At 40.7% G+C, this 23,771-nt stretch overlaps 1 protein-coding gene across 1 annotated transcript in view; it reads right to left on the bottom strand.

Moving 5' to 3' along the window:
• The window catches only part of LOC308114653 (transmembrane protein 65-like), a 43,290-nt gene continuing 19,519 nt past the window's right edge, over nucleotides 1–23,771 (bottom strand). Inside the window, exons 3-8 of the mRNA XM_080471703.1 lie at nucleotides 21,837–21,881; nucleotides 17,035–17,102; nucleotides 16,195–16,249; nucleotides 9,952–9,994; nucleotides 2,440–2,545; nucleotides 1–1,489 (exon numbers count right to left, since the gene is read on the bottom strand). Of these exons, the coding sequence (XP_080327829.1) occupies nucleotides 1,346–1,489; nucleotides 2,440–2,545; nucleotides 9,952–9,994; nucleotides 16,195–16,249; nucleotides 17,035–17,102; nucleotides 21,837–21,881 (461 nt within the window). The 3' untranslated portion in view covers nucleotides 1–1,345. The remainder of the gene's footprint in view (nucleotides 1,490–2,439; nucleotides 2,546–9,951; nucleotides 9,995–16,194; nucleotides 16,250–17,034; nucleotides 17,103–21,836; nucleotides 21,882–23,771) is intronic.

Raw genomic sequence — 23,771 nt, 5'->3', positions numbered from 1 at the left:
GGGGGGGGGGGTGTAAGGGGTGAACGTTCACTAGGGGGAGAAAAGAAGTGACTTCTAAACATGTGGAGAACAAATGTTCAGCCAGCGGAGGGCAGCAGAACAAACAATATCACTCAAGGTGAAGCCAGTGATGTAGTTGTGCATTAATACAAGCAGGAACCGCTTGTTCCACATAATAAAAACAGTGCGATAATCATTTTCTATTAAAAATAAATGCAGTTTCAACCCACCCACTACTGTTGGAAGAGTAAGTCAGCAGATGGAAGAAATGTTGTGATTTGCTCTGGGTTGAAAATGCTGATCTGGGGGGAGATAAAGTCTAACATTGGGCGCTGGAACATCCCTGTAAATTGGACAGAGGTCTCAGGTGGTCGAGTTTAAGTGATGGAAACCGCTATTCTGCCCCACCTCCACCATTTGTCAGCAGCTCCTCACAATTCCAGGCTACTCGGAAGAGATTTGCAGAATTTCATCAACCTGCTGAGATAAAAGTAAAACCTGGGAGGCTTTTTGTCGACGTCATTGCTTTGGCAGAGATTTAAAAACATGTCGTCCATAAAAGACAATGAAAAATAAAAATACAAAAAGGGCAGCTATCCTATGTATACAGTATAATCGCCTGCGGATGTCTGGTGGTCACGGCCGTGTGCGTGAAATGAGATTTTAAGACTTTGACCTCATCCAAATGCAGACATGCTCATCAAAAATCTATTTTTCTAAAACTCATCACAAAAACTAAGCAGCAAAAGGTTCAAAATATTCTTTTAAATGTCTGAACCAAGCTATTTGCATTGCTCCTGGTTCAGTCTATTAGTCATCAACACAAAAGAAATCTTTAACGTACTTTTTTTTTTGAAATGAGCTCTAATGGTTTTTCCTCCTGTTGCACTGTTTGCAAAACTTGCAGATTTTTCATGGAGCCCTCAAAATGTCACTGAGCCTGCGTGCTACCTAACCATCTAGAACCACGTGTGTTATTATATGCGTTCCACTGAACAGAGTTATTAGAGCAGGGGAGGCAGAGAGGCTGCTGCAGTGTGCGTAATAGATAAACAGGTTTCAGTCTGTCAGTCAGTCGAGACCAGTTGAGGTTACAGAGCGATAGGTAGCAGCAGTCCAGCCTCGTCTCTCCGAGAGACCACCCGTTTCCTGTGCTTAGTTTCAGCCTAACAGTCAAATATTATCTAAAATCCTCTTCACAATACTTTGGACAGTTTGATTGAGCCTTGTGATGGGACCGTATGGTTTCAATGACATTTCCATACCCAGTCAGTCCACAAGGCGTCACGTTGAGTGAAGTATTTAAATGGATTCCACATAGTATTTGTCTCCAGCGGTGCCGGCTTCAGTTTTTGCTGCTCTCTGTAGGAGCAGGAGTTGTCTCTGTCGCCTCAGTCTGGCCGTCCTTCTTCTTCTTCTCGTCGTCCTTGAAGAAGAGAAGAGGGAACATACCGAGGATGCAGCCGATGCCCACGCCGATGGCTTTACCCTGCACACACACACACACACACACACACACACACACACACACACACACACACACACACACACACACACACACACACACACACACACACACACACACACACACACACACACACACACACACACACACACACACACACACACACACACACACACACACACACACACACACACACACACACACACACACACACACACACACACACACACACACACACACACACACACACAGGACCCGAGGGTCAGCGTTCAAAAGTCACTGCTGTCAGGTCACCACTGTGGCTCCCCGAGAAAGTCCATTAACCTCACAAAGCTTTCCAGGCACCGCCTCAGGTAAATGGCTTTCAGTAATGGATAGATTTTCAGTTTTATACTCTAATACGATATATTATAAATACATCTTTTTCAGCCTCCTGCATCATCTCCAACTCAGATGAGTAGAATGCTCACAGCTTGGTTTGTTTGGCTGTTTAAGTCTGAAATTTTTTATTCAATTGTGCTATATCCTTCAAGAAAACATCTGTCCCCTTTAGAGAGATTAAGCAAAAAGATGAAGATGTAAAATATTTCCTATCGCACCGGAACAGTTGGCGTGGCCTTTTCCAATCATCCAGGTGCCCTTCAGTGGCCGACTAATCAGTGAAAGTAATTACATTTCACTCTTCACAAGTCATAGCACATTATAATTCATTCAAGTCTAATTTTCTTTTAAACGTCCCGTCGCCGAGACGTGTCCTTCTGTTGTCAGTGTGCGAAAGGCCTGACCCGCTCTGATGTCTGCTCTGATTGTATTACACATTAAATGGAAACCTTTTGGAAATTGTTCTCCACGGCAAGGTGACGAATGTCCTCTCTGAGGTTATATTGTTTGTGACACAATCAGGGTTCAAACGGAAAAGGAAGAGATTCATGTCAGACACGGCATGACTCTTACACCCCCGCCCCTGTACAAACCGAATGGGAGCTGACTCTGGTCTGCCACATGTCCGCCTGCTTCGGGCTCAGGTCAGGAATCTGCATCCCCAACCGAGACGCTAAAGCCTCCACGTAGCCGGCGAGTCTACAGGGAGACAGGACAGCAGGGGAGAAAACAACCACAACAATCCATCACTTTCATCCAGCGACCTTTTAATGTGCAACAACATTGAGACATGACATTGACGTGGAGGACATTTGAAGGAAAAGAGTTGATTCCTCTTCCTCCATTGTGATTGAATGAGGTATGAGGTTGTGGATTTTATTCATTTTGTTTTAGGAGCAAGATAAAACGCCTACATATGTGCAACAATATTTCCATATCTAAATGAGAAGTGAATCTAGTACATTCGTATACTGGATTAAATTTATGAGCCAGTCTTTGTGTTTGATTTGCTCCGCTCCACATAACAGTCTCCTGCTGATACTTTCTCACATTAGATGTCACGATCCATTTAACTACAAACAGAGCGACACGTTTCCCCCCAAGAGCAGAGAAGTAAACAGTAAGTTATTGATTATAACAGCCAACGGAATCAGCAGATTAATGTCTCAAGTCTGTGTCCTGTTGCTACCATTTGTCTTAAACCCAGCGGGATGGCAGATCTCCAGCGACGGAGAGCTGCAGAGGAAACCCCCTCCGCGTATAGATTGAATTAATTTCATTATTGCTCTCTCGACAAAGACAGGATGGAGGGGATAGAGCAAATCTTCAATTGGAAACGTAATCTCTTCAAACTTTTCATCGCTCATTTTCGTTGGAAGGTTTTGTCTGATGTGGCGCAGAGAATAATATGTATGTAAATGTAATAACAAAGATACGGTTCAACCGTAACTTTATGTTTCCCTTTAAGGTACAAAAGGTTATTCATGACATGGAAATATTCAAAGTTGTAAAATCTGCAACTGTAGGAATGTTTTAGTTGAATTATAATTTTCCTCTCAGAAGTATGTTGAACATAGATCTAGATTTAAATAATCACATGTTTTCCTTGTTTTGTCCTGTCATCACTGTATCCATTTGTAAGAAAAGTACTTCATATATAAAGTTTGAAACAAAATATAACTTTGGAATAAAAAAAAAAAGACTGAAAATGCTTTTCACCAAAAAATTGATACTGAACGTTTCACACCGTTTCTCCCACTGAGCTGATTTTCCTCTCGTTTATTTCACAGCTGGTTGGTTAACAATGAGATCACAGACCTGCAGGACACAAACTGTACATCTCATATAAATACAGTCGCTTCAGAGAGTATTCAGACCCTTTCCTATTTTGCACATTTGATGAAATACAGCAGACTGGATTGTAAGTAATAACTCTAACCTCAATGATCCTTCCTGACATAGTGAAAACATGTATTGCAAATTTACAAACTGAAACTGCTTATTTTCTCCTTCAACCCTTCACACACTCCTGTATTCTTTTTTTTTTCCATCCACAAAACACCATGAAGCTCAAACATTCATTCACAGTCATTCATAGTTGATTTTAACTACACATACTGAGCTCCCACAGTGATCAACTGTTAGCAGTGAGAATAAAACCTGCAAACCTTTGAGCACAAGGTTACTCTAAAACTGAAGTGAGGTCTACATTTGAGCATTCACTGTCAATTATGGTGTAACTTTAGGTGTTTACTTCATACGGACAGGGCGAGAAGATAAATCCAAAAGTCACCACAAGAGTTCTCTGAAGGAAAATTAAAACTGAGGCAGAACATATTTCAACAACAATCATCAGATCTCAGTCCGACACAAACTAACCTCACTAACTTTTACTAAAATTAGGAAACATTTCGTTTTCTACAGCAGCATCAGTGAGGCATGAGAACCATTATCATATTAAAGTGAGACAGTAAAACAGCCGTAAGACTGAAATAATGGAAAGACGCCATGTGTCCAGTATTAGGTAGTAAAGCATAATGTATACTGTGAAAACTGCAGCACAGGTCAAACACAACAGAAAAAAAGAAATCGATATTATTTTTGACCCGCCTGGTTCAGTCAGTGGCGCTAATGGATGCTCAGTTCACTGAACACACAAATAAGCAGCAGCAGCAGCAGCTGTGGAGCGAGCGGAGCGATAAGTAGCATGTGGCGTGTTTGAGGAAAAGGGGAGCCGATGTGTGTGTCTGAAACTTTTAAGAAAAGCAGAGAAGAAATAGAAACTTTTGCTGACAGATCCCTTCCAGTTATTATGACAGATGACGCACCATTAGGCCAGTAAATCGAAAACTATCATGGGGACAGTAATTACTGAGAGGTAAATCTCTGAACATACACTCCGTTTCAATTCTTCCCAAAAAGCTGTCAAACAAATCCTCCCGTCATGTTTCACCCACTTGCAAAAGCGAAACGTCTGCAACACGAAAGAAAATAACGCAGTAATCAAATGATGAAATTTACAGAAAGCAGACTTCGGTATCACGAGGCGGAGCGCGTCCGAGAAGCAGCTCACAGGCTGAAACGTGAACCCGCGTCGACATCAATGAACTCATTTCATCATCTGGAACATTACATTTGCAGAAAGTGAAACGATCAGCTTGATATTGCTGCACGGAGAACGGCTCTGGTTTTGGCAACAGTGCAAACAGAAGAAGTAACAAACGTTGTAAGATGGATGACAATAACTAGTAACACAACGGACCGACAGCATTTTCTTTACTCTCATCCAACTCCTCTGTGGGTCTCACTATTTTAGTACGATAAGCAGACCACAACACTGGTACCTCAAACTAAACAGCTACTTACATCCAGATACCAAAGGGGAAACCAGTTACATTTACATGGGCTACATTTTTGCATAAAATGTGGTGGGAAAACTTTAGCATTGTCAGTAAGTTTAGGTTATTATGGTATATATGCTATGTCATTGATCTGGCCCAATTGAGATGAAATGGAGCTCTAAAACAAGTTAAACAGCCATGACTGACAGCTACCTAGAACTATAGTGCATTTCAAACAGAGTGGCTGAATGTCAGTTCTGTGATGATAAAGAGAGATTTGGAGAGGATTTAAAACAAACATTCGCTCAGCTGAGGGAAAACAGTGAATCCCCCCCCCCAGAGGAGATTTATCAATTATTCGGCTATTTCATAGGGAATTTAAAAGTCACTCATTCATTAAGTCACTGCCTCCAACTTTCATTACATAAGGACATAGAATATAATCCAGTTACAAGCATGTTATAGATGTAAAGCTGATATTCAAAGTTTTCATCTCCTTTTTGTGTGTCCTAATTTAGTTTTGAATCTTTGTGCTGTTTTCTTGAATTTGTCCGACGGCAACAACACTTTACTGGGAGCTTCCTCTGTCCCAGAAAGCCACTGATGCGTCGTGTCCGGAAAGAAATGGAAAGAGCAGCTGTGGCTGAAACTGGTCAGAGGAATCAGTAATAACCGGCTGCATCACGGTCAGAATGACTCATGAGCTAAATTACAGGACTTCAATGACATGCCACTGGTTGTCGGCGTTCATCGGAATACAAACTTCTGCTGGGGAAAATCTGACAAATTCACCCTGCATGAACTCCTGCACGATAAAATATACTCACACGGGTGCATATGTGGATATGGCTGAACAGATTGCTCACCACAGGCTCCGACACGGAGTCAACACAAGCCGGGAAAACTGTATATCGGAGCAGCCCAGCTCAGTCGCTGTCTCCTAAATGAGCACAGCAGACGTCGTGTGGGAGGATTTACAAACAATCATTGCAATGTAATCACTACAGTATTGACCAGAGAGACTTGTCCAACGTGTCGTAGTGACAGCTACATCTATCTGTGCTGCTGCGTTACACTGAGAAGATCAAGCGACTGCACAACCGACACACACCTTTGAATGTGGCTGAGGATTGAACTGTACCAAAACTGGACTGGGTTGTACTCATTACAAAATCTGCACAGAGGTATTTATGTGTCACAGTTGCTTGCTAAATAACTGTGGTTTGCAAAAAAGTGACTTTTTCTACTTTTGATGTATTCTTAAACTGTTTATAATTTGCATTACAGCACTACAGCACTGTCGCTAGAAGCAAAACTAAAGAAATCACTTTTATATGCCATTGATGCAACATGAAATTCTCCAGAATTTGGAGTGAAAACAAATGGAATTCAAGAAATGTGTAGACACATTATATTTCAGGGGCCACATACAGGACAGTCATTTATTATCTGATTGGGCTAGACCTGTGAGATTATAGCATAACCAAGAAATACTGACAATCGCAAATGTTGTTAATTTCTTATAAAGCAAAAGGGTAAGAGAACATGAAAGAAATAATATGTTCACACACTCTGAGAAGATTATATTTCTGGTAGAAAACAAGTCCAGTTTCAAACTGTGTTCTCTAAAATTCAGCTTAACATAGTAAAATGCCCCAAAACAATGTCCTCTTTTTGTAGCATTGTATGTTCAAAAAGCACTAAATGACTTTGTGCTTTAGTTTGCAAACCTGCTGAAATAAACTCCCTCTGCTGTAGTGTTTCGCTTTTAGACTATTAATGGCAAAAGGTCTGTCGCTTCTCAATTTCTCGAGCCTTCGGGATGAATGTTTTCACAGATTTACACACAATATGGCTACAAGATGCTCATGCTGCTTGGCTGACAGCAACGCAGCTATTATCGACCTCTCAGCTCAGGTCTTGGCTCTCAGTGTTGTGTTGGCTACTCTCACTAAAATAGTGCAATGTCCAGCGAAATACATTACAGACATCTCTTTACATTTATTGGAAAAACTAAGATTTATGCATTTTTTTGGTTATTTTTACAATTGTCAGTGTCGTCCTGTGGGTCAGATTGGATTCTTAGATTTCTTTCTTCACACAAGTGCTGTACTGTACAAACGGTCTCCAAATTAAATCTGCAGCAGGTCGACGACCCCACACATACAGCCAGTGTCACTTACATCTCACTGTAATGAACTGAGTCCCAGAGGTGATATCATGGCCCCAGCAGGGACTGATTTAAACTCAACAAAGGGTAAACGGGATTATACACGAGACAATAAGATATGAGGAAGCCTTCATTCCCCTAGTTAGTTCTCAAAGATGCTCAGGAGAATATTTCTCAAAACTTCCTTTCAAAAACGGAGTGGATGTACTTAGAGGAGTGACACTGTTTTAGAAACAAAGGATGGCCAAGGTCCCCCAAATCTGGCACAGTACTTTATATTAAAGCAACAGTGTCAAAGACTTTGAAACCAACTACTTCCTGGTTTCCAAACTGTCAGTAGCACTTCAATCTGTAGAGCTTTTAATTTGTATCATTTGCTGCAGGTGGAAACAGGAGCGACGGAACAACATGAAGTCCTTGATGACTGAAAATGGGAGCCTTGATTTTCATCCAAGTGACCTGCAGTATAATTTGTTGAAAGTGGAAATTAAGTCAATGCCAACAACACACACAAAGACAGGTGTGCATTACATGAACACACACTCACAGACACACACAGATTCATACCATAATTTTGGTCAATGCTGTTAACGAGTGAAAAATAATGAATAAACAAGAACAACTGAGAGTTTAAACAAAAGCTGAAATTGTCCATAAATCCACCAGTCAGCTCAACGGCTCTCGTAATAGATCTCCCGATGAAACAATGCACATTTAGTGCAACTCAAAAAAAAAAGGACCATTCAAATGATTTCATCAAGATTGTGAAGTCAGGCTGGGCTTGGGAAAACTTTCAAGTATTAATCATAAAGGGAGGAGCATTGTGATGGACGCCGAAAATGCTGGGAGTTGGAGCGAGTTCAGTCACGTAGAGTCAAACTTCGAGGTTCATATTCATACAAACTTTGTAAAAATGAATCAAAAAGAAATTAGAGAAAGCCAGTTCAAGTGATTCCCCTACAATTGGTGTTAGTCGAGTGCCTCAAATAGCAATATGTGAATAGTTCATAATCTGTCGAGAGAAGAAGTCGACTGGAGCCTCTAACTGACACTAAAGAGTAATTCGTTTATATGTGTACACTTAAGATTTTCCTCTTTGAAAAACACTTAAGCTGTGATGCGACTGCCGCCATGAAGTCCACTTGCAGGCGTCCACCGAGTCTCTGATGCAGTAAGCAGCCTTCAACACTCACCGGTGTGAATCTATCAAAGTGAGGAGGAAAAAAGAAAAAGCCTCCCTTGTCTGGTCTAATCGAGGCTCACCTTGACAAACAGGCCACAAGGGCTCCGTCTTCCAATGAAGATTGAGCGGCAGCCACAAACGCACACACGGGAGGAGAAAAACTGCGCACGCTCCCGGGGAGTGTTCACACAGGGGCCACCACTACTCAACTCATCCATCACACTGAAACAACGCAGCAGCCACAATCTCTGCGTTTCTGTGTGATTTGTATGCAAATGTGCAAAAGTGATGGCAACCTCATATGCCTGCATTCAACTTAACTCACTCTTGATAGCAGAGGCATGAAGCCGTTTCTATTCCTTGAAGCATTGTGCTTGGTTAAGCTCATGAAGCAGGTTATGGAGCTGATTACGGTCCCTGTTGCCACTTGAAGGCTGTGAAGTGTATAACAGCCACGAGTCAGCTGACTGTGCCTCATAACGTGGTGAAATCATCTGAATGAAACCAAGTCCTCATACAGCAGCATCCTGTTATTGATCCAAAGTGGACACATTAATAGAAATAATATCACTTGATGGGTAGAAAACACATTAAGAGGAATGAAAACGGATAAACATCTAAATCTTAAGAAATAGTAGTGAGTGAGTGGCAATAAAATGTTTAATCTCTGTGAGAAAGCAGCTTCACATCAGCAGACATATTTTATGTTCAGCTAAAAAGAAATCTGGCTTCAGTACAGATCAGAAACAGCAGCGACACATTAAAGGTGATTACATTAAGTGATCAGACTGGGGACCATTTTCACATCTTAAATTACATCCCCATGCACACCTCGCCCAGATGGAATGTAATCAAAACACATTTGTAATCTTAAATGAGCCTTTTGTTAATTCATGATGACGTCTCTTTTTTTTTTTAATGTCAGTCTGGTTTCCTTTTGGGACACATACCTCTGGTGGCTGTGATTCTCTTTCTCCCTTGCTGCTCATGCTTATCTTTCTCTGAGCTAAACTCAGTAATTACCCTCTAATGTTGAACTATTTAATGACATAGCCTTCACCAACACCAGTGGGACTGTGGTGATGAACTTTTACCCAAACGCAGTCGTGTGAAACGAAGGCTTATTCCGTGTGTCTATCTGAAGGAATAAACTTTTTTTGAGTCAGCACTGCCTCACGGAACTCAAGTTTTGTGAGGCATATTATTTCATCAGCTCCTATAAGCTCTCCTACAAGCTGTCATGCTTGCGTTTCATGAGTTCGCATTTTGTGTGTGTGTGTGTGTGTGTGTGTGTGTGTGTGTGTGTGTGTGTGTGTGTGTGTGTGTGTGTGTGTGTGTGTGTGTGTGTGTGTGTGTGTGTGTGTGTGTGTGTGTGTGTGTGTGTGTGTGTGTGTGTGTGTGAAATGCTTACCCCAATCCTGCCAGATCAGATACCAGGTTGCCAAGGGCAGCAGCTGCAGAAAATACGAAAAGAAAAGGACATGCGATCAGATGAGTATGGAAATTGAAGTTTTTGTCGATGGGGAGCCGAAAAGGCACAGAAGGAGTTCGACTGAGTTTATTCCAATCAGCTGAAAAACAAGGGGGTGGCATATTTTTCTGTCTGGCACTCTGACGCATGTCTCTGAAGTCACCCGCCATCATACCTGCAGCCATTTTTACAGCAACAGACATCTACTGGTGCACGTATCCGTTTATACGATCACATTCATCCATCTTGCGTCCTGCTCTGTTCTGCTGTTCAGCTGCTGGAGCCAATCCTAGCTGACTATGGGTGAAGGATGGTTGTACATCCTGGACAGACACACTCACATTTAACTACAGAAAATTCACCATTTAACCTCAAATGCATGGCTTTGGACCGTGGGAGTAAGACCAGGTGTACATATGCACGCGCAGGGAAAACATGCAAACTCCACAAAGAAGTGGGGATATTCTCCCGACACACGCATAACCAAGTCGACTGATAATTATTGCCTAATTTTAAAGAGAAACCATATGATCTCATGGAACACTCTTTCACAATTATGAGTTTTATAACTCATAAACTAAAATTATACAGAAAAAAAAACCTTGAATTCTGAAAATGACTGTTTTCTTTTCTTCAATCTATGAATGAACCAAAAATATATGGTAGTTTCACCGTTTTTACAAAATTACAGGAAAAATTGACTTTTTCTGCTATAAATTCAGCCCTGATGTATGTATATAGTATAACATTTCTAAAATGGTCACAACAATAAGATAATGGTTGTTTGTCAGGTGTCTGATCATTTTCTCTCCTGCGTTCAGGGAAAAGCTGACAGGTTGCAGGTGCTGTTTGGTCACAAATACTTGTGGTAATTGTGCGGATCCTGATTTCTCCTCTCTCCTTGTACTGAAACTGCTTCCACAATATCCACATTACAATGTGCCTTCCTCTCTCTGTGGTACTTTTCATTATTCTGTTGTTCCCCAGTGGAGATGCACAAAAGAGCAAAACGCAGCATGTCTGGACCAGAAAGCAAATTATTCAGCCAAGTCATTACCCATAATTTGTACGAGCTATTTATGGATATAAAAGGCTTTTAGAGGAAATATAAGACAATATGTTTCTGTCTAGTTTTTTTGCAGAGGATATGATGGATAAACACGAAGCATCAAAGACTTCCAGGAAAAGAGGACAGAGATAGTAGAAGAGCAAAGGTTGGGATATATACTGTGAGTTTAAAGCGTGTCCTTGTTGCTCCTTCAGAAGCTCATACACGAGGAAATGCAATCTGCCTGCTTGTGTTCTCTCGGTGGTTCGTGACCCCGCGTTAGCTGTGTTGTAGCGACAGTCACAGAGGCAGCAGCAGCTCGGAGACCCTCGGGGGGATCGACACAAAGTTGCGGTGTCATTGCTGCTTAGGCACATCCTCATCTCACTGCTGGAGGAAGTTCTGAGTGCTTCCATCTGATCCTTGAGCTGCTGTAGAAATGAGGTCAGGAGCAGGAGGCGATTGATCCAGATGGAGCATCTCTTTTTATACATACTGACAAAGTGGAATCGTACAACTCATCCACAGGGACTGAAAACAAAACCAGCACAGATGCTTTCAGATGAGATTAAAGTGTCTTGTTAATAAAATCAGCAGAGCCTGAAAAAGCAGCATCACTGCTAATAAGCCGCTGGTTTGTCTGGATTTTGGAATTTAATTCAAGCATATTAGTTTGTAGCTGTGTAAGAAGCTCTTTGGGGATGAAGGCAGCTTTTCCAAGGCAGTTGGAGCGAAGACATGAGAGTTTGTAATACTTGGTGCAACAGTGAGAGCCAAAACACACCATGGATTTGGGTTCAATAAGGAATCTGCTTTGGCACATTCAGCTTAAATGTTTGCACTGGGCCACGTCCCAATGAGACTCTGTGTCTGCGAATGAAACATGGAAATATGTTCTTTAAAAAGAGAAAAGGTTTTTTTAATTATTGTTTTTTAATTTAAGTGAGAAAGAGCATGAAAACAGCTGTGTTTTACTGCTTTAAAGTCAATTAATGTGTCACACTTTTCATTAAAATGTATTTTTGAACAGTTGCTGTTTTTTAAGTTCATGTCAGCTGCAGCACTAATTCATTCATTTCTTAGTTTCAACCCAATCCTTTAACTGGAGACAAGCTGCAGTTATTTTTACTCACCCAAAATAAATGAAAAGTGTTTTCCCTTATCCTCTGGGGACCTGAATAAGCTCACAATGTCATATTCAAAATGCAACAGGAGGCAAAGATAGAAAGAGGTGTTTTGAAGGACATGTTGCCAACAGAAGGAAACTATATATTTTCTTCCACCAAGACAACATGCACCCCTTTATACTTTACTCAAAATAAAAACAGATATTAGGTTACAGTTCAAAGACTCCCAAACTACATTATGGTATAATAATAAAATATGTAGCTGATGCTATGCTTCCTTTATGCAAGTCTCTCAACAACCATAATAGACAGAACATCAGGATGGATTATGTCGCTAATCTAATCAAATCTATCCTCCATTTTCTCCCGCTTATCCGTTTCCGGGTCGCGGTGGTGGCAGTCTGAGCACTGTCACCCAGATCACATTGAACCAATTAAGAACCTTTCCTGCGGGTGGTGAGCCCACGGGAAGTTTAATCAAATGTAATTACAAGCTAAACCTATTATATGTCTTTAACACTCCACTGTTCCTGCCTCTATCATCTTCAGTCAAACTAATCACACATGCTCCTATTTCTGGACGGTATGATAACAATATATATTGTTATGATGCAATGCCACCTTAGATTTGTAAATTTTAATCTAAGGATGATTATAGCATATTTTGGGGGGTTTTAATATTTGTAACGAGCCTCTTGCTCACTTTATTCCAGATTACTGATAAACATTGGTGAAATCCTTCTCACTTTTAAAATAAATTTTTTCCATATGGGGGGAAAAGCCCAGAGGAGATTTCAGGCATCTGATTAGAAGTGCCTCCCATTCGAGGTTTACCAGGATTATGCGGTGGGAAAAAATGATGAGTGGATAGATTTCTCATATGTTGCAGCAATATTATAGAACCCTGAAGTGTCCAAATTGGGTAAAGTAGATTTAACAGCAACTAATTGACATTCTCTCCCCACTGAGAATAGTTTAAAGCCTCAATGAGCCTGGTTTCTCATCTAGAACTCATTAAATGACAAGACAATGTGACAAACAGCTTTTTTTTTAATGTTTTTTCAAGGATGGAGTGTACCAATACACTAGAGCAGGGATGCGTAATCTTGGTCCTGGAGGGCTGTTGCCCTGCATGTTTTGAGTCTCCTCCTGCTGCAACCCAGCTGATTGACAAAGAGAGACTCCTCACTGGGATTGAATGACAGTCATTAGACTGAGGTGTGTTGAAGCAGGGAGACATCTAAAACATGCAGGAAAGAAGCTCTGCAGGGAAGCACCTTCCGTTGGTGTGTGGAGGAAAATCCATTTTATGGAAAATTAGATACACTTGAAATTGCACGTTGACCTCAAGACGAACCCAGACAAATTCCTCAAACAAAATCCAGAAACACTGCCCACAAGTTTATTATACACCTTCAACTCTGGCTGGATGGATGGAGCGTGAAACAATGTGAAATCACAAATAGGAGACGGAGAGGGCTTTCTATTAGTCCCTCCTGCTTTTTGTCTCGGAGGCGATTTAACAAAGCTTTGGTTCAGCCCATAATGTTCACAGAAGAAACGGATGGACGTACCTGGAGGCTCTTTATTGCAACAGCAGCACAAACAGACCTGCACACTTTTACTTATGAGAGTTGGAGCTGTACAGAGGCCTCACGCAAAACTCAAAACCATGAAAATACGTATTCAATGCAATGCGTTTCCAAAAGTACTTATATCACAAAAACAGTAATGAAATAAGAGACGTCTGGAGACGTGTGAAGGGTGCAAAGCTGTGAAGACAAATGTCAGCAGAACATGGCGATTTCATGACTTAATCACCTTAGTTGAAATCTTTTATGGATTTAATCCAATTTGGGAGTATTTCACATCATTAGCTCAGTTTGAATAGAGCCTGAGCTGCCTCGGACGTGTTGGAGTCCTGGAAAGTGATTGGTGGTACTAACCACAGAACTGACACCAGCTCTAAAGCACTCTGGACTGGGTTAGATAACCACAAAGTCTGAATATTCAGGCTTCTGAATGTCCCAGATTTAGCAGGGAAGGGTCCGTACAGACCGAGGGATAGAAAGTACATCGAGGCTGAGCTTGTGGAAAGAACAGAAGGTGGCTGTGGACCCTCTGGGTAGCTTTTTTTTCTTACTCCAACTCAGTGATGTAAGGAAGCTATCTGCACCAGCTCACTGACGAGTCTGGAATAGGAAATCTCGCCACACAAAGATAACAAGCTCTGCCTTTCTGAAAATGAATTTTTCACTCCCTGCTTGACTTTACGAGTCAATAACAAGCCTGAAATTGCTCCTTAAGCTCCATCAAAATCAAATCGAAAATGAGCATATATTTTTAAACTGAACTGGTTGCAGTTTAAAATCTACAAGGTGTGGTTCGAAAAAAATACTGTGTTTTTGCAGTGAAAAGACTGGATTGTCTCTTCAGTACAATACATCCCCAACGGGTCCATTTGTCTTTGCTCTAGCCTGTAATGGTGAACCTCTTCACATCCGTCCCGGTCTGTTTGAAGTGGCCTATAAAAAGCTTTCTCTCTCTCAGCATCATCGTTGACTTGGCCTAGACTTCTGGACGGATCACTTTACTCAGTCTGTTTGATGTTTTAAAGCTAAAAACACGAGAGCAGCCAACAAAAATTTTTATACCTGTGAGCTCAGATATACTTCAACTAAACTACACGCAAAAAGTAAGAAACTTTGGTTTGGAAGATCATTTCTTTTTACAGTGCGTCTTGGCAATTAATTTTTAACACTATTGGAAGGTTGCCACATTTTTTTTTAAGCGAATGAGCAGCAGCGCTGAGTATGTGAGTGAAAATATGGGGCCTTAACTCTTTTCTGTTAATCAAACAGTGCCAACCTGACTACTACTATTCCTCCTCCTCCTCCTCCTCCTCCACCTCATGTCCAAGCCAATCCCACAAGCTTTCATTAGGTTTCAGGTCATGGCAACTGACAGGTTATTCCTTCCTATCCACAGCGAACTGGTGGTGATAGTCTCTGATAAACTCCGCTCTGTGAGGCTGAGTGTTCTCCTCTTGTAGGAAAGACTCAGGCTGTGAACACATGGGATTGCGACTGGCAGCAGAATCTCATCTCGGTATCGCTCTGCATCGAGAGGTCCCAGTCTCACTCGTGATTAAAAACAGTCTGGGAACCAGGAGCTCGAAAAAAAAGAGTCAACAGCAAAGAAAAACAGGTGCGCCGTTCATACCACAAATGCAGCATGAGTTCAAAGCAAAATAACACAACTGTTCTTATATTTCATGTGTCGCTGAGATTGCTTTACCTACCCAACTACTAATACTATTGATTGTTTATACTTTCCATAAACATGCATATGTATATCGAGACTCTTTCCATGCTTCACGTACAACAGTGAGCACCATCTGTGTTTTATAGTGTAAATAAGCAGTAAATGTTCAGACTAGATACACTGAACAGGAACAAGCGATAACATTAAAATGCTAATAGCCCCCTCTGAGCCGAGTAGATATCCCACCGTCCATTCAGTCTGCTTGTGAACAACATTATCATATTTATGAATTTTCTTTTATTATCTAGGTCAGTCCCACTTCTTTCTGCCCCCGTGAATGTGATTTCACTTCATTATTCACTCGTATTTCAAATTGCCGTCACAGCGGTAGACGTATTGTGAGCTTATCATGAAAGCTTCATTATGAGAATTTGTTTTATGTTGGCAGCTAAAAATGCCATATTTCTATTTTGGGAAATGGGAGCCCACTGTAATTTGGTTTAGAGTGGAGGTAGAATGAAAGACAGTTTGGGTGCTTAGGTCAGGGCTTTCTAACCTAAATAGAATAAATTCAAGTGTTTATAGAACCAAGGTGATAGTATAATGGGGGGAAAAAAGCTTTACAAATCAAAGAAACTTGTATGAAAACCTTTTACACACAGACAAGCTTTTCTTTCCTATGTCAGTGAAATATACTTGTAATTAATAGATGAAAAGAGTTTCATATTAATGACATTCTCTGACCTGCCATGGTTGAAATACCGAGGACCACCCCGATGGACAGCTCAATCTGTGTCCCCTGAAAAAAAACCAAACGCACATGCAGATTAATTCATAAGACAGGGAAACCCTTCATCCATGACTGTGTAAAGATTTCAAGCCGTTGTACAACTCATCACACATTATTTACATAGATTTATCGCATGAATAATCACGAGGAAGAACACAGAAAATCTAAAATACAGATCAGGGGCTAAACAATAAGCAGAAGAGGGACGCATGATGATAATATGTGTTTGATCTGCTTTTCTCTTCTTGAGAGGTCATTAGTAAAACACGTTACCATTTCAGAAGAAAATCTAATTTAAGGATCTTGACTAAACTTTTAACTTAAACCAACTAACACAGACTCATTCCCTTTATTCTCACGTCATGATCAGAAATTGCGAAAAGGAAATATAACCAGTCTAAAAACTATGCATAAATGTAACAGCTATGCATATAATGAGAAGCCATGATGGTTATATGCTATAATCTGCAGATAAGCTATTTGATATCACTACTATAGCATTCGATTTGAGGCTTTTGATTCAGCTCTGGAGGATTCATAAAGAGCCAAACCTTTGGTTTTACTTTTCTTTACTTTGTTTAGTTTATTTTGTTTTAACATGTACAGAGGAACATAAAAGAGTCCAGATCTGTCAAATAGATGATAGAAAGTGGGATGGAAGACCCTCTGCTTCCATCTGGAGACCTCCATCATTACTCTCCTGAGCACATGTAGCAAAAACCACAGACTCCTACCATCAGTGAACCCCCACCGAGCAGCAGGGGACCACCGCGCTGCACGAAACTCAAACTTACAGCGACAATCATGATGCAGTTGTCCAGGAAACCGAATCCAACAAAGGGCAGGGCGTTGTGCAGCAGCACTGCAAAGTAAGAACAAGAAACTGTCAACGTACCCTGACAGAGGGCAACCTTTTAAATGTAATGGAGCCAGACAGAGCAGCAATACAATGGAAATAAATGCAAAATTCATTTTCTTTTGACACAAAACCCTTCTGAAAAATTAATCGATTGAAAGCTACAGGAGAGACAGATGGATTAATAATGAGCGCGACTGAAGTTATTCAGTCTAACATCGTTTTAGTAATGGCGAACCCGCTACAGGCTGAATGTGACAGATCGTCACATGCAAAACATTAAAAACGCCCCACAGTGGTGAACTTGTTAACTATTTCCCCTGGGATCAGTTTCTGCTTCATGACCCCGAGTCGAATGAAGGAGTACTGAAGAAGATTCACACACAATATGACCCTAAAGCTGAAGCACAGTCCAAATAGTTGCTGTCAGGCAAGAAAATAAAATACAGAAATATATACGGAAAGTAGAATAAGGTGGAAGGCTGGCTATTATACCTCAGTTTTTCCTCTGTTTTATGCATTCAGACGCCCCAGAATTCAGCAGCAAAGCAATCATATTTTTCAACAGAAGAAAAGGTTTTTGTCTTTGAAATAAATAAACAGGACCATAAATATCACGGAGCTCAATTTGCAGAAGTGCTGTGATGTGTTGCAGTGAGGTGTGCTGTCTGCATCTATGTGTGTGAGTAATATATTGTGTTCTGTGTATTATACAGCTTTTACAGGCAGCTTGATGTATTGCCGTGTCTGATAAATTGAATTTTTGAAATGTCAACTGCCTTTGAATTTTATTGTGAGAGAAGTTCAAATGAAGTTCGGTCTCCTTCAAGTAAAAAAGTTCCTGCTCAGTATGACGGTGACAGTACCAGGTTGCCCTGGAGCTCTCGCTCTGCTTCAGAACCCTAAATCCTAAAGCTGCATGAGCCTCAAGACACTTTAAGTCCCCGTCTCCAGGGGCTGCAACAACGTGCAAATTCATATACACAACTTTAAAGAATTTGCACTACTTTTTTTGAAAGTCACAAAACATGCTTCCAACATTTCTCAGTTTCATTTGTGTGATTTATACAGAATGAGACATCATAATGGTCTTTGTCCTGCAGCTTCTTTTACAAGGTTCAGATGAATAAAATGATCGCAGGATGGCGAGAGGCGTCAAATTTAGATGGTCCAGAATTCTCAGTTGTCTCTTATAACCGTCACAACATTCATGCATTTGCTGCAATACAGTGACCATTTGCAATTTTACCCGGTGAATGTTTTCATTGAGTAAAAGTGTGTAAAATGCATTGCAGATTTTAACTGAAATTTACGTTCATCTCCCTTAAAACATCAGTCGCGGCATTTTCAATTCCAGTCTGGTTTCGAGTTAAAAACGCAGGACCAACAGTTTAATTTCACAGCAAGAACCACTTCTCTTCTCCAGCCTGTGCCTGTTACAGGATACACTACGTTGCTCCACAGTCTGAGGTATTTAAGGGCTAAACATCTTCCAGCGTTTGTTACCAAATGCATCACAGGTCAGAGGATTTGAAATTAAATCCTCCGGCCATTAGTTGTAATTAATCTACTGTAGTGAAGAAAATGAAATTGTAGAGGGTATAAGGGAACATTTCTCAGTGTTGGTGGGGAACATTTGATTAAAAATCACACCCTTTGGGTTATTAGACCAGTTTTAATCTGGATATTTGTTTTGAGGGCGCGGGCCCTCGGCTTAATCATTATGATTGACATGAACATATTTAAATTGGTCAGTTTTTTTTTTTTTGGTTCTTTAACCCCTGAACCACCAAACTTGAGTCTTGTAGTTATAATATGTAACTCTTTTATTTCCACACTGAGTTTTCCTATTAAATTTAATATAGCTTCTGGTTATGTTTTACAATGCAGACTTTTGTGACTTTTCTTAAAAAAACAAAAACAAAACAAAACACGGTTCGTCTCATTAAATTTGAACTGTTATTTCTGTGCAACACAGACACACACAAATATATTTCCATATCAAGTTTATTCTTTGACACATATGAGAAATGAGTAGTTTCAAATATGTATCAGTTAAATATCACGGGACCAATGCTTGTATGTCCAGTAGTTTAAAAATAAACACATAAACAAAGAGTAAATCTTCATTTCGCAGATGAAACTGAAAACACAGAGTTTTATTGATAAATCCTGACAGATAATCTCTAGTGAACACTTACTCAGTCTCAAGCTGCACATTGCTTTGTCTCACTTCACAAAAAAATTGGTCTGAATGTTGAATTTTTAAAATGTTTTTCACATTTTCAAGGCTGTTGGAATCCAGGGGCAATAAAAGCACAACTTCTTATTCTGCTAATTAAATGTGTTTATTCAGAATATCTGATAATTACATAATGTTCATTTAATTGTTTTCATTCATCACTATTGCACTTACTATAAATTTTCTTATATAATATCTTAAATAAGTTTTATACTTCATTTCTTTTAGCAGGATTTCTTCCCTCCAACGGCACTAAAAGGAGCACAGCCTCTTTTCTGAAGATGCCAACTGTTCTAATAAGTCCCAGGAGGAAAAATGGAGGTAACAATCAACACAACACAAAGACTGGCTGTGTTTAAGAAACTCGTGATCATGACTGTATTTGACACCGCAGCCTCAGTGCCGATGGTCTGAGTCAGAGTTTCCTTTCCTTTCGTTTCAGTCGGCTGTGTTATCTTTCCTGAGCAGTCAAAGCAGGAGAAACCGCATTTCAGCAGAACTGCGCGACTGCTCATGTGGTTTTCTTTCTGCTTTGGCACAGTGAAGAAGAAAAAGGAGAAACAGAAGACAGTGCAGAGTAAAAAATCTGTTTGTTTCTAACCTCTCAGATGTTAGAACACGAGACAACAGCAGATGCCTTGTGACCACCTCCATAAAATCACCACACAGTGAAGAATGCCTGCACAGGATTTTAGCTGCACATGTGCAGGAGGATTACATAATGGCTGTGTGAGTGCATGACCTTAACAGCGATCCACTCTGAAGCTCTTCACTGTGGAACCTACGAACAGACTGCAAGTAAAAAGATCGTTTTTTTACCTACATGTCCGAGGTTCTGATTTAGTTTCTATTGGAGGAAATGTTACATACACAATCATCAAGGTGCTTTTATTTGACTTTTTTTTGTCCAAGCACTCGGGTATGGAAAGCCCACTGAGACGAAAGAAATTGTCACTTCAACCCACCCTATTCACAGTTAACACCCGGTGGGATGCTGGGGGTCAAGTTTCAGCCATTCTCATGAAATATTTTTAAGTTTTAATGATATTAAAATACAACTGTGAGGAAACTACTAATACAAATAGTAAAAGTACTCTAACTGCTCACACACAGGACCTGCACAATTCTGCTTTTCATTTTTCCATTTTTTATAGTTGCACATCCTAATTGTTTCAAATTATAGGAAAACATATTTAATGCAATAACAATATATACAGTTTCCTAAATGTAATAAGTTTAACCTTTGTGTGCTTCCAATTTGGATCATTTCCTGCAGTGATATTTATTCTCAGGAGCTGCTACTCTAATGTCAGTGAATAGGAATCTACAGTATAGTGAATAAGTAAGAGCTTCAGCCTTAAGGTGCATTTACATTTGTCACTCTTGGTCAGAATAAAATGACCCCTGTTGCATTAATTTGGTTCATTCGTGGAAGTGGGAATGCTGCCATCTGAACTCTGGTGCCTATTTATCACACAAGTGGCCTGAATCAGTTTGTGAAGCAGGTCTCTGTCTGCTTTCAATCAAACAAGAACCAGATATGAACGCAGGCTTAAACACTCTAAAACCAAACACAGGCTGTCTTGTGCTTCAGGAGCAATGCATCCCTGCAAGAAAATCATAACTGATGCAACAATGGAATAATTCTTGTTGCTGTTTTGACCTTTTTTACGCTTTATAAAATATTGGGGACTTACCTTGTAATAAAACTAACAAGAAATCCAAACTGCACATGAAAACAGCTGCAAGGTTTTTGTTTTTTTTTTGTTTGTTTTGATCCTGTGTTGAAAATGAGAAAGTTGGAACAAAGAGTGCAAACTTTTTACCCACGCAAGTTTGGTCTGGACCTGGGAACAAAGCTTTAGCATGATCTATTGTACGGGTAGCCAACACATTGCCCGCAGGCCCCTGGTAGCCTGCAGTACCCTGTGAGGAGCCCAGAGGACATGTTCTGAAATCAATGAAAGGAGCTCTTCATGTTAATTTGTACTGGTAACTCTCAGTTTTAAAAATACAGACGACCCCTGACCTACACTCTCTCTTTTATAACTTGTTATTACTTGATGGGACAAACAGCAACATCCCAGGAAGATAAAACCACTAAATATGCTTTATACAAAAATCAAGCACATCTAGATATATAATCTATATAATACATATAATAATCTTTGTGAAGTTTCCATATATTTGTCTTTATCATATGCACACTCATTCAAATGGAACCCTTTCATTATTGCGCTGTGTGAACTGTCATGCCCATTGGCTGATACAGAGTACAGTTTTTACGCCATGCTCCACCAAGAACACAAATAAATCAACATTCCACACATTAACTAACACAGGTGTTCCGTCATTAATCATCCTGGCTGATTGACAGCTCAATGAGGGATATGAATCACAGCTGTCATATTGTTGTAGAAAATTAACGAGCACTTCTGGCATCCATTGAGCGTACTCGTCCTCTACATGCAGGAGAATTGTGATCCAAACCCGCTTACCGTATCTTAACTGTGCTGAAGTCGGCGGTGCAATTTTCAGCTGCCCTGAAAACACAGAGAGAAATCAGTGTGAATAAAGGTTTTGAATCTGTATTATTTCTGTGGATGGAAATGGACAGGGCGTGAACGCGGGACAGCTCTTAAATGGCACAGCCTATCAATCAGTCTGAACCTTTTGTACAGAGAGTGAGAAAAAATGAGGAGGAGGATGGAAGATGCGACAGCGGAAAAGAATGAGGGGTCAGAGGGAGGAGGGAGGAGTGAGGAAGAGGAGCAGCTCCCCCGATGCCAGTTTTTTCCTTCAGACAGATCCGGCTGAGGACAAAAAAAATTACGTCAGACAATGATGATTGTGGTGCCCATCAAGCCTCAGGAGGACGCCTGGAAGCACACTGATTACACGAGAGAGCGGCACAGAGCTGACACTCAGGCAGACAGAAGAGGGGAGACACATTTGTTTTCAGCCTTCATTTCAACAGATCCATAGTGATAACGACATACTGCCATACAATGGATGAAAATAAACGACTGTACTGAAATTACATTACGATCTTATGCTGTGATTCTAAAGTTGAAGAGAAACTGGAGTGGAGGGCCTGCAACTATCCGAGGTATCTTGGATGAGAGATAGTAGAGTAAAATAAAGTGCCACATTAGATGTGCCAGATTTATGCAACAGTCGCTGAACTGTGAAGTCACACAATGACCTGCTGTGAAACTGAAGGCAATTGGATTGGATTTATAGCTGGAGACACAAGGCAGGACCATTTTCTTTGCTCAATTGAATTTCTTGCCACAAGGTGGGTGGAAATGTTAGTCCAAATAATGAAGTCTCTGCACTCAGGTACAGGTTTTAAAGCACTGCTTGCAGGGTAAACCTCACCTGCAGTATTACAATAAAACAAAATTTTTATTTTTTTTTTAACTCTGCCTTCTTTCCCTCCATCAACTCAGGTCCAAACTATTTCACCTCATAAGAGTCAGATTTCAACCCCGACAGTCAAGCCATGAGTTCAACCCCCGCCTCAGGTTACACACACACACGGAACAATGGTTCACCTGAGCAACAGCTCCTCCACAAAACTGCTGCTGATGCATTTGGCTCGCGGAGTACGCCCATCAGCCGTACTCTCCGATCCATCACTGCCTCCTGCTTCTTGTGCTCGGTGAAACGTCGTCCATTTGCGACTCCCCCGGGAGCATTGTTAGGCCCATTATCTCGTTTCACAGGTTCTGGAAAATCCTCTCACCTCCACGAGCATAACGCATCCCACAACAAGACCAGAACAGACTGGCGGTGATGAGGCGCCAATTCACGAAGGAAGGATTGCTTTAAACTGTAAACCGTTTGGTTCCATTTATCTCTCATTCAGGAGTTGTTTTAAAAGGATTTAATTAAAGCCTTTCAATGATCCGCTCAGGAGAATAGCTGCTGCACAACAACTTTTCTCGCTGAAGTCTTCATGATTGTTGTGGATATATAGCCTGCCACCTGTTTTTCTCATTGAGATGGAGCAATTTTCTATGTTTGTATTGGCGTTTAAGCAGCTTAAAAACACATTAAATTCACTCTGACAATCAACATCATTTTTAAAAGTGGCATATTTAAGAAAGTCAAGGACAATGTCAAAAAACAACTCGCAAATCTACACATCAAAACTACTGAAGGTCGGCAGTATAAATCAAATAGTGCTGGTGGGAAACTGTGTGCTGTGAAAGGCCGAGAGAACACACGTAGGCTCAGTCACTGTATTCACTGCTGCGTGTGCCGTGTGACTAAATACTGACATTTATCACTCTGACCAGTTCAGCCATCCATCTTTATACAAGTTGGGGTCACAGGAGCTCGAGCCTTTCACAGCTGACGTCGGACAAAAGGCAATGTGTCGCCGTCCATCACAGAGCGAACACCAAGAGACCTAACAAGTATATCTT

Source organism: Lipophrys pholis (genome assembly GCF_963383615.2).
Source record: "Lipophrys pholis genome assembly, chromosome: 9".
In the NCBI taxonomy this organism is placed as follows: Eukaryota; Metazoa; Chordata; class Actinopteri; order Blenniiformes; family Blenniidae; genus Lipophrys; species Lipophrys pholis.
Note: the sequence above shows the minus strand (reverse complement) of the source record. Positions and strands in the feature narration are given on the sequence as shown.